The 14,887-nt window shown below is 40.8% G+C and overlaps 1 protein-coding gene across 5 annotated transcripts in view; it reads left to right on the top strand.

Annotated features, from left to right (window-relative positions):
- cux1b (cut-like homeobox 1b) overlaps window positions 1-14,887 on the top strand; it is a 214,341-nt gene that overhangs the window by 95,365 nt on the left and 104,089 nt on the right. For all 5 annotated transcript variants that reach the window (XM_062060265.1, XM_062060266.1, XM_062060264.1 and 2 more), the window contains exon 3: window positions 4,521-4,568. In XM_062060265.1, coding sequence (XP_061916249.1) covers window positions 4,521-4,568 — 48 coding nt within the window. The remainder of the gene's footprint in view (window positions 1-4,520; window positions 4,569-14,887) is intronic.

Below are 14,887 nucleotides of genomic sequence, written 5' to 3'. Positions count from 1 at the left end.
CTCATGCTCATCACTCGCACACGCACGACTCATTTCCTACTGGCAGTGACGAGGGTGTTTGTCTTTAGACTAATTTCATAGCAGGAACCGCTAAACATTGAACACTATCCCTTCTGGAACACAGGAAATGAGAATAAAATATTGCATTACTTCATTGCAGTTTGTCCATGTTCTGCAAATTACTTTTACTTATAGTTACTTGCTACTTTACATCCATCCATCCATCCATCCATCCATCCATCTTCTACTGCTTATCGGAGGTCGGGTCGCGGGGGCAGCAGCCTAAGCAGGGAAGCTCAGACTTTCCTCTCCCCAGCCACTTCGTCCAGCTCTTCCTGAGGGATCCCGAGGCGTTCCCAGGCCAGCCGGGAGACATAGTCTTCCCAACGTGTCCTGGGTCTTCCCTGTGGTCTCCTACCGGTCGGACGTGCCCGAAACACCTCCCTAGGGAGGTGTTCGGGTGACATCCTGACCTCATCTGGCTCCTCTCCATGTGGAGGAGCAGCGGCTTTACTTTGAGCTCCTCCCGGGTGGTAGAGCTTCTCACCCTATCTCTAAGGCAGAGTCCCGCCACCCTGCGGAGGAAACTCATTTGGGCCGCTTGTACCCGTGATCTTGTCCTTTCGGTCATAACCCAAAGCTCATGACCATAGGTGAGGATGGGAACGTAGATCGACTGGTAAATTGAGAGCTTTGCCTTCCGGCTCAGCTCCTTCTTCACCACAACGGATCGATACAGCGTCCGCATTACTGAAGACGCTGCACCGATCCCGCCTGTCGATCTCACCATCCACTCTTCCCTCACTCGTGAACAAGACTCACAGGTACTTGAACTCCTCCACTTGGGGAAGGGTCTCCTCCCCAACCCGGAGATGACACTCCACCCTCTCCCGGGCGAGAACCATGGACTCGGACTTGGAGGTGCTGATTCCCATCCAAGTGCACATATGGACACCCTTATGTTTGAACATTGTGTTTGTTATGGACAATCCGTGACGAGCACAAAAGTCCAATAACAAAGCACCACTTGGGTTCAGATCCCGGTGGCCATTTTTCCCAATCACGACTCTCCAGGTTTCACTGTCGTTGCCAACATGAGCGTTGAAGACCCCCAGCAGAACAAGGGAATCACCCGAGGGAGCACTCTCCAGTACTCCCTCAAGGGAATCCAAAAAGAGTGGGTACTCTGAGCTGCTGTTTGGTGCGTAAACACCAACAACAGTCAGGACCCGTCACCCAACCCAAAAGCGGAGGGAAGGTACCATCTCGTCTACTGGGTTAAAGTCCAACGTGCAGGCTTTGAGTCGCTTCACACTTGGCTGCGAACCGATCCAGTGAGAGCTGAAGATCCTGGCCAGATGAAGTACTTGTTACTTTCCTAAAATAGTAATTGAATGACTAACGGAATTAATCTTCTTCCAATGTAATGAATTACTAAGAAAAGTGACTATTGCGTTACTTAAAACGCTTGAAAAGGCGGTGCCTGTTGCCAAGAGACATGATGTCAGCGAGAGCGCGCTCAGACAGAGCAGCTTTTTAGCTCAGCTGTGTTTGTTAGCTTAGCAGCGGAAGTTTCCCGGCAGCTTTTTAAAATCTTTTCACTGTATTTGTTAGCCCTAGTGAGTAAGAGATTGAATTTGCTTCGATGGTTGTCGTCTCTTTTTCCACAAACGGGGTACTGTAGGGTTGCAAGCTTGTCACGTCTTTGATTTGTTGTTCATTATTCCCTCGTAGTAGTAGAAGGGGACACACACACACACACATAGGGATGATACTCGAAACCGGTTTTCCCGGTTGTTTGATAAGAAAAGAACCGAGTCCTCGGACTCGAATCCCTTTTTGAGAACCGGTACCCGTTATCGAGACCACTATAGTAAAGGAAAAGAGTTGATTCTTTATTCGAATCCCGTCCCGACCAGAAATGCTCCGTGGGACATCACAAGAATTGACGTCACGTAGCTCAGTCATTAGGCGCAGATAGCGAAAGCAGGAAAACAATGGACGGGAAAAAGCGCTCCAAGGTGTAATAAAGTTCAAAACAAAAGCTATCGTCCATCGAATAAATTTACTGAGAGATTTTAGCAGGGTAAAACACATGACGGACACTTTTACGACCAACCGGAAACATAGCAACCAGGCTAGCAACGCACCTCCTTTACGGCAGCTGTCGCAACGTTCTTAAAACAACCGTAGCACATACATATATACAACATATCTCCCTTTTTTAACTTTTGTTTTTCTTTCCTTGTAAACAAAACAATATCACACTGTAGATGTGTTGTCTGTCTAATTATAAATAATGCAGACGAGGCGTGTTGGCTGAGTTCTTGACGTTTACTTTCACAGCGTGGCAACATGCAACACTTTTCGGGGCTACCGCGCATGCTCGTAACTCCCGTTGCATGCTGGGTAGTGTAGTTGTTATATTCTCTCACTCATAACATTTTTCCTCCTATAAAGAAATAATGTTAACTCAATAAAGTGTATTTCTTTTTTTAGCTTTAACTTTTCATTTTTTTAGCATTGTAACCACATTTGCAAAGAACTTTTCTCTTCATAGAATTTTCTTTCAATAAAGAAATAAAGTGCAAAAATGTCAATGCATCATAACAAACAGTTATGTCAAATAGCAGCAGAAGTGCACTTTTTGGAGAGCTGTATTATTTTCAGTTTTGTGCCCAAGGGACTGATTTTATTTAACACTATATTATTATTTATACACCTATAGTGATCACAGAGACAGGTTGTTTTTGTGTTACTGTATATATTTGTTTCTCTGAAAAATCCCACTTAATATACTTTGGGTAACAACAGTCAATATTTATTTATTTATTTATTTATTTTTTTAGGTGGGTAACAGTCAATATTTATTTATTTATTAGATTTTATTTTTTTATTATATAATAAAAGTGAGCTTTTGTTAAACCAAATATTGTGTTTTTTTTTCCATATACAACAACCTATCTGGACTTGATAAGAGAATCGATAAGGAATCGGTTCGATAAGAGGATTCGATAATAGGCTTGAACTCGATAATTCCTTATCAAACATCATCCCCCCACACACACACACACACACACACACACACACACACACACACACACACACACACACACACACACACACACACACACACACACACACACACACACACACACACACACACACACACACACACACAATCCGCCCTGAGATGGGTAGGTTGTGAGTTCAAACCCTGGCTGAGCCATACCAAAGACTATAAAAATTGGACCCATTACCTCCCTGCTTGGCACTCAGCATCAAGGGTTGGAATTGGGGGTTAAATCACCAAAAATGATTCCCGGGCGCGGCCACCGCTGCTGCCCACTGCTCCCCTCACTTCCCAGGGGGTGATCAAGGGTGATGGGTCAAATGCAGAGAATAATTTCGCCACACCTAGTGTGTGTGACAATCATTAGTACTTTAACTTTAACTTTAACAAGCAGCTAAACACACAACATGTAAATACACATTACGTGTTGTTTACTGTGTGATGTTGCCTCTTTCCATTTGATATCACATTCATTTTAGTGTGGTGCTGGTGGTTGCTTACATTAGTGAAAGGTTACTTCTTGCATTATACTTGCTGTGCTTCAGACGCTGTCTTGTTGTGACTGACATGCAATCGCATCAAAAGTAGCGTGTCTCGTTACATCATACACATTGTTAACGGCGTTGTAACGTACGTAACAGTAATTACATTACTTGTTACTAGTAAAAGTACTGGCGTTATTACGCTGTTATGTAATGCCGTTTTTTTCCCTTCACACTGCAACCTGTAAAGGCAAAGATTTGATTTAACATTCTTAATAAGTTTTCCAAAATAGAAAAATTCACTTTTGGCATTGATAAAATGGAAAAATGCCTATAAAGACATGCTACAGTAATACATACATCCTCAAAGTTGTATTATCTTTAGACACATTTTCTATGGCTTATGGCTAGTTAGTTGCTGAGTGTCCTTACAAAGATGTTTTGCTTTCTGGCAAAAACAATCTTGATCAAATGTTACAGGCATGGGCTTATTATGAAGGTGTATATCGAATTTCACTTTGAATGGGCCAAGCCTAATTACAGTTACAGTGTGAGAACTCTCAAGTTAGTCCAACTTATTGGGTGAAAATTAAAGGTTTAACATCATGAGGTGTTTGTGTCAGACCAATAATAGCACAGTTGGGTGTCACCCTTTGGTTTGCAGCTGTTCAGGAGTAGACACAGCTATTTAAAAAAAACAAACGTAGACAACCTAATGACATAAGAGAGGCAAATTTTCATAACATAATTAGTTCAGGAGCAAACTGTCTGGTTTGGACGCAGCCGCCCAGTTAATGTGTGGTTACCTTTTTGTTCATGTTTATTATTAACCGAGCTTATTTGTACTGAGCAGGCATTGTGCAACATTGCAATAAATAATTCAATTTCCAGCTTTCTGGTAGACATTGTAGTTCTCACTGATAAAAGAAAAACTATGAATCCTTCCTGCTTTCTTTGTTTTTCAGGACTTCCGTAAACAAGTTGCTCCTTTGCTCAAGAGCTTCCAAGGAGAGGTGAGTGCCCTTTTATTTGACCCTGATAAACAGGCAGTCCCAACGCGCCATTCATAAATGCCACTTTGACTTCCTTTTTGTCTTCCCTTCCCTCTTCTTCCCCCGCTCTCCTGTTTTTCTCTCGCCACTATCTTATTTTACCCTCCTACCCCCCCCCTCCTCTCCACTCTGCTCCTCACTTGATTTTTCTCTCCTATTCATGAAGTCCTCTTGCCTGAGGGTGTGTTTAAATTGCATCCTGGAAGAAAAAAAAAACTGCATCACAAAACCCTTGGCTTTAGCCACCAAATGCTATATCCTCCGAGTCTGTTTTTTTTCCTGTTTTTGGTTTGTCGATCAGGTAAATCTGTTCATAATGACACATTTATGTATTTATAAAAATCTACGGTATGTACATTGACCCATAAGAGGTGATATATATAGAACACATATTGTGTTCCTGTGCTTATAGCGCACTCCATCATTTTGGCCTATTTCCATGCAGACTCCTCCTCTCTGGCAGCCATGCATTTCTAGTTCACTCTCATATGGTAGAGAGGGTAAGAGTGGAAGCGGCTGTTTTGGACTGGGGCATTATTTGGGGCTGGAGTGGGTGGACAGTCTCTTCTCCAAGCACACACACACATTGTACACACAAGCCAAATCATGCCAATAGATAGTGACAGGTCCTCTGTGCTACTGGCCACGGAATATTACAGTTTAACACGGGCTTACTTTCCATATTCTTGTGTTTGGGCGGCAACCACAGCCAGCGGTTATGTGGAAAAAAAAACAACAACAAAAAGCGCTGTAATTTAAAGTGGCTCCACCATGTTCTGCTTATTATCCGCACGCTATTTGGAGCAAAGAAAGTGCAGCAATGTAATTGGGGTTTTGTCAGCTGTTTTCCCCGCTCTCATGTCGACACACCTCGGCGGCGGTGTGCACAGCCGAACAGAATCAGGCGCATAGTGGGTGGTCAGCCAACCGAGAAGGCATTATCTTGTGATTATTGAGATAATACTGTACACCAGCGCCAGTCGCAGAGGAGCCCATCAATCAGTCGACTATTCTGCTCGCTGGCGTGCCACGACACGAGAGCGCGCCATTTTTAGACCGACTTTATTTGCCTACCTTCTCAAAAAACCTTTGATCGAGGACAAAACAGTGCCAGGTCTGTGTAACTTAAGCAAATTACTCAACCGTCTGGAATCTTTCCCCAGTGAATCTCTCGTGACTTCTTGGCGCTCGCTGCCATTGAAAAGTGGATGCATTTAGGTTATAATTATTACCAATAAACTGCACTGTTTCCACAAAGCCTCAGTTGGGTAAATTGGTGTTTTGTGAGTGTGCGTGTGTGTGTGTGTGTGTGTATGTTGCATGCTTAGTGTTCCTTGTTGGTCCATCGATCAGATAAGCTTTTCCATTATCCAAGGCTTCTGTCTGTGCTTCCCATAGCCTCCCCTTATCAGACTCCACTGGGGCCACACGCACGCACGTACGCATGCACACCAACCAACCACTCAGGTGGGCTTGATGCCCTTCACACAGTATGGGTTAGATATGGGAGGTGAGGCGGCGGTGAGTGATGGTGGTCCAAGGGCGCTGACGTATGTGCGGATGTGTTTTGTGTGCACGGGATGTGTCAGGAATCCCTTTTTTGCAATTGCTAGCAGTTCTGCTGATACTAGTGAGCTATCGTTTGTGTCACTTCATTTGTTTGGAGTGCGTGTGTGCGGGAGTGGTGGTGGTGGTGGTGGTGGCGGGGGGAGCTGGAGGATGTGAAAGCAGATGTGATCGGGACCGGTGGAGCGCATTGCAGTTGGGAACCGCAAGGGTTGTGTTTGCAAATCCTGGGTGGTCGTCTAATGGCTCTGGTCCTGCAGTTAACCTGCCTCTAACTGTAGGGTGTGTCCTACATTAAACGTCTATTTCCTGCCTCCCATGTTGGGCTATATAAAGCTGCCGTACCACTGACCTTGGCCTAGTCATTGTACAGTCAGGCAGCTGTCTTCCTTCATCGCCGCTGAAAGATAATCTATGTGTCTTACTGTAGTTTGTGAGCGTGCATGAATTTTTCTTTCTTATCATGCCCTTCTGTCAATGTGATCACCTACACCACTGGTGTCAAACTCGAGGCCCGGGGGACAAATCTGGCCCGCCACAGTATTTTATGTGGCCCTCGAAAGCCAGAAAATAATATGCGTTAATAAAATGCTTAATCTTTTCTTACTAAATATATTTTTTTCTTTCCCTTTTTGACATTAAAAATCATGTCCTGCATGCAATTGCATATCTTTTAAAATTCAGTATTATCAAAAGCAAAATATTATATCATCTTGTATACCAAAACTATTTTTTGTTGAACTAAAGATAAATACTGTACTTAAATATCTGTATTAAATATCTTATGATTTCAAAACAGATTATTAATCAAATTGTAGACTGTAAAATTGACAATAGATTTTACGGTTAAATTCGACCGACTGAGTTTTTACCGTAAAATCAACTTTGGTACTGTTTTTTTCCATATACAGTAAGATGCTACAAAAATCAAAGCACAAACAAACAAAAAACATTAAAACAAGATTTTACGGTAAAAAACAAACAAACTGGCAGCTCTGTTGCTTGACTTTTACCGCTAAAAACTTTGGTATTGTTTCTCCATTCCATTCTATTTATTCCATTTTTTTATATGCTGTAAAAAAAAAACACTGCTTTTACTGTAACATTCTGGTGACTGAGCTGCCAGTTTTTAAAGTAAAATTGTAATATTTTTTTTGCAGCTTATGTAAAAAAAGATATTGGCTTCCTCCAATGTATTGTTTGTCATCACTGTGCTATGTCTAGGCTTTTAGACTTAGACCAGCGGTGTTTTCATTGAGGGCCATAGCGCAGCGATGGCTACCATCAAAGGGCGGCTTGAAACAGCAAATGAATTATGCATTTGATTATTGAAAATATTTTTTATGCACACTGTAAAAAAAACAAAACATCTGTAGATTTTACAGGAAAAAATGTCAACTCATTCACCAGAATGTGAAAATATACAGTGTTCTTACAACATATTACGGTAAATGGAAAAACAGTAACACTTTTTTAATTCTGCCCTCTGAGCTGCCAGATTTTTACCGTCTTTTTTTTCCTTTTGCGGTAATTCACCTTAGAAACAACAACAAAAACTGTCAGCTCAAACGTAATCAGAAGTCGAGCAGATATTTCAGTATTTATTTTTATTTTGACAAAAAATGTGTTGCAATATTTGATACTATTAAAGTTTAAAATGTATGCAATTTCATGCAATACATACATTTTTTTTTTCTGTCAAAATGTAAAAAAAATAGAAGGTTGTTTGACGCATATTATTTTCAGGCTTTTGTGGGCCAGATCTGGCCCCCGGGCCTTGAGTTTAACACCTGTGACTGAGACAAACTTTATTGATCCTCTATCATTTATCATAACACCCAAAATTTTGGTTTCTGCTTGTTTGGCTTTCTCTTCTATTGTTACCGAATAGCAGTATTTTAGTTTTACTAAGATTCAATGATCGTCTATTTTTGTCAAACCATTTATTTAATTTGTTCATTTCTTTTGTTATTATTTGTATTAGCTTCTGGGAGTCTCTCATGAACAAAACGCAGACGTTGTGTTGTGTGTTTACCTCGCACAAGACACTGTAGTTGCTGGCGCCGCATTGTTGACGGCAAAACTTTACTTCCTTTACTTGTCTTCTTTCCAGATAGTTGGGAAAGCGATCCCACATTTCTTGCAGGTGAAGCAGCCCCATGCTGCACAACAGGACATTTTTTACATGCCGAAAAACTAACGAGGAAGCGCAGCAGACACATAGCATCAGCCACAGTTGGTAGCAGTCATGGCGCCTTGTAATCACGTGATTACTTATGACCAATCCTTTTGTTGGCCGTACTCTTTATACAGGACTGCCTGGCCAAAAAGACTGCCCCCAAAACATCTGATTGGGTCTATAAAGTAAAATGTATGCATAATTGTTACTAAAACACCCCAACATTTATGTAGACCACAAAGAAGTGTTTTTAAAAATAGATTCCAAACCATACTATGAACCCTTAAAGTGAAATTTTGATATTCTTCGCTGTCACACAAGTGTAAAAATGAGTGGATCACCGTTAATACGAATGAACGCAAATGACGTGAATCTTAATTGACAAAGGGGTTATATGCCTGTTATTTGTGTGACAAATGTCCCTTGCACAGTTTAATGTTCAACACTGTTGTCACTGAAGTGTAAAAAGAAGTTCACTAAGGAAAAACAACACATCTTTCCTTAACTTCAGTGATAAGCACACGGTTTGAAAATATTATACTTTAATGTAAACGTTCATTGCTCCAATCAATGCCTTTGGTAAATCTCTAGTCGACAAGTACTTCGTCTTAAAGGTCTACTGAAACCCACTACTACCGACCACGCAGTCTGATAGTTTATATATCAATGATGAAATCTTAACATTGCAACACATGCCAATACGGCCGGGTTAACTTATAAAGTGCAATTTTAAATTTCCCGGGGAACTTCCGGTTCAAAACGCCTTTGGAGGATGACGCATGCGCGTGACGTCGCGAGGTCCACGGAAGTGTTTGGACCCTATTGGACACTCTGTTTTCTTCGACAAAATTCCACAGTATTCTGGACATCTGTGTTGGTGAATCTTTTGCAATTTGTTTAATGAACAATGGAGGCTGCAAAGAAGAACGTTGTATGTGGGATCGGTGTATTAGCGGCTGGCTGTAGCAACACAACAAGGAGGACTTTGTTGTATAGCAGATGCTAGCGCCGGCGACCTCACATTGACTTCCTACGTCTCCGGGCCGCCGACCGCATCGTCGATCGCTGGAACGCAGGTGAGCACGGGTGTTGAGCAGATGAGGGCTGGCTGGCGTAAGTGGAGCGCTAATGTTTTTATCATAGCTCTGACGAGGTCCCGTTGCTAGGTTAGCGTCGTTAGCAACAGCATTGCCAGGCTTCGACAGGCGGCACAGCATTAAGCGTGTATTTACATGTCCAGTGTTTGGTTCGGTGTCTCCTGATAGTAGTATTGTTGATCTTCTGTCTATCCTTCCAGTCAGGGATTTATTTATTTTGTTTCTATCTGCATTTGAGACAGATGCTATCACGTTAGCTCATGCTAAAGAGCTTCGTCGATGTATTGTCGTGGAGATAAAAGTCACTGTTAATGTCCATTTCGCCTTCTCGACTCTCATTTTCCAGAGGATATAGTATCCGAGGTGGTTTAAAATACAAATCCGTGATCCACAATAGAAAAAGGAGAGAGTGTGGATTCCAATGAGCCAGCTTGTACGTAAGTTACGGTCAGAGCGAAAAAAGATATCTCTTGAACTGCATTCTAGTCCGTCACTCTAACGTTCCTCATCCACAAATCTTTCATCCTCGCTCAAATTAATGGGGTAATCGTCACTTTCTTGCTCCTAATATCTCTCGCTCCATTGTAAACAACGGGGAATTGGGAGCAGTACTACCGCTTGTGACGTCACGCTACTTCCGGTAGGGGCAAGGTTTTTTTTTTATCAGCGAGCAAAAGTTGCGAACTTTATCGTCGATTTTCTCTACTAAATCCTTTCAGCAAAAATATGGCAATATCGCGAAATGATCAAGTATGACACATAGAATGGATCTGCTATTCCCGTTTAAATAAAAAAAATTCATTTCAGTAGGCCTTTAATAAGCAAAAGCTCAGGGTGGCTGTAGACAACCTCCGATGTAGTCCTTTTATTATCCACTCATAACAATATTTGCATTTGAAACATTATGATTGGTCAGCATCCAGCAGCGTTGTCTACCCCTGCAGAACTTTTAGAATGTTGGTTGCACTCTTTAAACGTATGCCTGTTACTTTCCATACTGTTTTTTTGCAATGTACAGTACAGGCCAAAAATTTTGACACACCTTCTCCTCATTCAATGTGTTTTCTTTATTTTCAGGACTATTTACATTGTAGATTGTCACATCAGAACTATGATTGAACACATGTGGAGTTATGTACTTAACAAAAAAAGTTGAAATAACTGAAAACATGTTTTATATTCTAGTTTCTTCAAAATAGCCACCCTTTGCTCTCATTACTGCTTTGCACACTCTTGGCATTCTCTCCATGAGCTTCATAAGGTTTTCATTTCACAGGTGTGCTTGAAGCTCATGGAGAGAATGCCAAGAGTGTGCAAGCAGTAATCAGAGCAAAGGGTGGCTATTTTGAAGAAACTAGAGCAGTGGTTCTTAACCTGTGTTCGATCGAACCCTAGGGGTTCGGTGAGTCGGCCTCAGGGGTTCGGTGGAGCCTGCGCCGCGGAGGTCAAGACACACCTGACTCATCGTGTAAATAAAAACTTCTCCCTATCGGCGTATTATGGATACGGCAAGAGCAGATGTCACACTGATTTGCAGGCGTGTAATTTGTTGTGAGTTACTGTGTTGGTTTCGTTCTTTGAACAAAGTGATGTTCATGCACGGTTCATTTTTGTGCACCAGTAAAAAAACATATAACTCTGTCTTGAATTTGAAAAAAATATACACTACCGTTCAAAAGTTTGGGGTCACATTGAAATGTCCTTGTTTTTGAAGGAAAAGCACTGTACTTTTCAATGAAGATAACTTTAAACTAGTCTTAACTTTAAAGAAATACACTCTATACATTGCTAATGTGGTAAATGACTATTCTAGCTGCAAATGTCTGGTTTTTGGTGCAATATCTACATAGGTGTATAGAGGCCCATTTCCAGCAACTATCACTCCAGTGTTCTAATGGTACAATGTGTTTGCTCATTGGCTCAGAAGGCTAATTGATTATTAGAAAACCCTTGTGCAATCATGTTCACACATCTGAAAACAGTTTAGCTCGTTACAGAAGCTACAAAATTGACCTTCCTTTGAGCAGATTGAGTTTCTGGAGCATCACATTTGTGGGGTCAATTAAACGCTCAAAATGGCCAGAAAAAGAGAACTTTCATCTGAAACTCGACAGTCTATTCTTGTTCTTAGAAATGAAGGCTATTCCACAAAATTGTTTGGGTGACCCCAAACTTTTGACCGGTAGTGTATATATATATATTTTTCACTGAAGAAGGGTTCGGTGAATGTGCATATGAAACTGGTGGGTTTCGGTACCTCCAATAAGGTTAAGAACCACTGAACTAGAGTATAAAACATGTTTTCAGTTATTTCACCTTTTTTTGTTAAGTTCATAGTTTTGATGTGACAATCTACAATGTAAATAGTCATGAAAATAAAGAAAAGGCATTGAATGAGGAGAAGGTGTGTCCAAACTGTTGGCTTGTACTGTATCTATCAGTACTATTAATGTTGACTGAGCAGTTCAGCCTGCTCCTTACTGCTGTCACAACAATGGTTCTGTTGCTACTGTGTTGCGCAAAATATAATATTTTCCTTTCCACCTTTCAGGCTCTGAAAAATCATTATTAAAATAAAAAAATGAACTTGTTATATATGAGTTTTCACATTTCGGAAGTACCTGATTTCGATTAACACTCTGACCTCTTTGTGATTAAGTTAATTAAACACCCAGGCTATAATTAGATCATTTACTGTACATTTCTATTTTTTACCTCAAATTGTGGTCCATTTCCGACTAATGCAACTCAAGGGGCATTCGTCGACAGTGTTTCTGTTGTGAATGCAAGATCCCTATTAAAGCCAGTTTTGATTGACACTTTGGCAATGAGGTGTTCCTGTAATAGTGTTTCTCATACCTCTCACACTAATCCGTGACCACAAAAACAAACTTCCTATTGCATTTACACCACTCTGACAAGTCATTATTGTCTTTGAAGACGCGGCATACCACTGTTATAGATTGTGCAGGAGCCAGGAGTCACCAATGCGGTGCCCGCGGGCACCAGGTCGCCCGTAAGGACCAGTTGAGTCGCCCGCTGGCCTGTTCTAAAAATAGCTCAAATAGCAGCACTTACCAGTGAGCTGCCCCTATTTTTTAAATTTTATTTATTTACTAGTGTGACAGTCCTAACTGTCGTGCGGGTTCTCAGGACCATCCAGGGAAGACATTGTCGTGAGACAGTTTAGACTTCTTTATTATTTGAATCACAGTCTTTTGCGTGCTTTTCAGCAGCTGCCTTTTTTCTCACGTGAGCACATGAATGGTTTCCTCCCGTCCGCCGTCTGCTTTTCAGCAGCACGTCGCCGTCGTTTGCGTGGCAGCAGAGGATGGTTTCCTCCCGTCCGCCGTCTTTCTCCGTCTCCTCCCTTGATGTTCCCGTCTCTCGCCCTTTTATACAGTCCGAGAGGGTGATTGCACTGTCCACAGCTGCGCGCTCCACGCACCTTATGCTGATTGCGGCGTCGCTCCCTGCGCGCCCCACCTTGCCGCTCGCTTGTCCACGCCTCCTCGCCGCCATCTTGAAGCGGGCGCCGTCGGTCCGCCGGCCCCGCCTCCCCACAACTAGCAAGCTGGTCTCGCTTTGCTCGACATTTTTAATTCTAAGAGAGACAAAACTCAAATAGAATTTGAAAATCCAAGAAAATATTTTAAAGACTTGGTCTTCACTTGTTTAACTAAATTCATTTATTTTTTTACTTTGCTTCTTATAACTTTCAGAAAGACAATTTTAGAGAAAAAATACAACCTTAAAAATGATTTTAGGATTTTTAAACACATATACCTTTTTACCTTTTAAATTCCTTCCTCTTCTTTCCTGACAATTTAAATCAATGTTCAAGTACTTTTTTATTTTTTATTGTAAAGAATAATAAATAAGTTTTAATTTAATTCTTCATCTTAGCTTCTGTTTTTTCGACGAAGAATATTTGTGAAATATTTCTTCAAACTTATTATGATTAAAATTCAAAAAAAATATTCTGGCAAATCTAGAAAATCTGTAGAATCAAATTTAAATCTTATTTCAAAGTCTTTTGAATTTCTTTTAAAATTATTGTTCTGGAAAATCTAGAAGAAATAATGATTTGTCTTTGTTAGAAATATAGCTTGATCCAGTTTGTTATATGTTCTAACAAAGTGCAGATTGGATTTTAACCTATTTAAAACATGTCATCAAAATTCTTAAATTAGTCTTAATCAGGAAAAATTACTAATAATGTTCCATACATTTTTATTTTTTATTTTTTTTATTTTACATGAGTTATTATTTGTACAAACATGGTGCAAAGTAATTCATGATTTGTTAAAAAATGTTAGTGGCTAGCTAGTTAAAATGGGATATTGTGATTTCACAAGACTGTCTTCGAAGTGATCATTTGAAAATGTTCAATTTGAAAAATGTGCACTTAGAGAAAATATAAAAATAAAGTGTTGCATATTGATATTTATCTGTTTCTATATATATTTAATGTGAGAAATCATTAAGATGATCAGTGTTTCCACAAAGATAAATATAATTAATTATTAATAATAACATAGTTAAAGGTAAATTGAGCCAATTGGCTATTTCTGGCAATTTATTTAAGTGTGTATCAAACTGGTAGCCCTTCGCATTAATCAGTACCAAGAAGTAGCTCTTGGTTTCAAAAAGGTTGGTGACCCCTGCCCTAAGGCATATACATATTTATGTAATACACGCCATTGGAACAGGTTTGATTGTGGCGTGTGAGCGGTATTAGTGATGGTATCTGTAATCTCCCATTAGTGTCCCTGTAGTTGAGGTTCCCGATCACTCTCATCAAGTCACATGGCACATGAGGGCAAAGTACATGAGACGACATGATGTGAGAATGAGATATAATAGCAGTTTGTGGGTGAGTATGTATGTGTCTACAGGTCCTGTCGGTCCTGTCCATCCAGTATGTATGAGAGAGAAGCATGTGACAAAGATTGATGGAAAGAAAAAAAGAAATGTGAGTACAAGGAAGTGACAAGAGAGAGAATTGGAGTGAGAGAAAGACGTAGAAATAATAGAGAGGGAGGGCTGCTGGAACCAGTCAACTGTGGGCCAGATGTTTTGCGGCTAAAAAACTAGAGATGAATCAAAGCCATGTGAAGAGATTTATTAGGTTCCCATAGGAGCCCAGGCAGAATTACATGTATCCCACTTTGTTTACAGTGGCAGGAACCCCTAAACCACCCATCAGTTACACTACTGCTTTGGCTGGGAATGTGAAGACTTAATATTTGGACTTATATAGGCTTTTGTCTTTATTCTGTTCTCTCTTTCTGCTGGAGAAGCGAGAGGAGAAACACATGGCTGTTTAGTCTGAGTGTGTAAGCCACAGTAGTGCTGCACAGTACAGTAGCACCATCTGATTGTTTTTATTTGGCATCTGTTTCCCTCCATTTGGACTTCTCTTCAGATGTGCGGTT

The sequence above is a fragment of the Entelurus aequoreus genome, linkage group LG10 (assembly GCF_033978785.1).
Source record: "Entelurus aequoreus isolate RoL-2023_Sb linkage group LG10, RoL_Eaeq_v1.1, whole genome shotgun sequence".
Classification (NCBI taxonomy): domain Eukaryota; kingdom Metazoa; phylum Chordata; class Actinopteri; order Syngnathiformes; family Syngnathidae; genus Entelurus; species Entelurus aequoreus.
The sequence above is the reverse complement of the archived record's forward strand: the minus strand, read 5'-3'. Positions and strand labels throughout refer to the sequence as shown.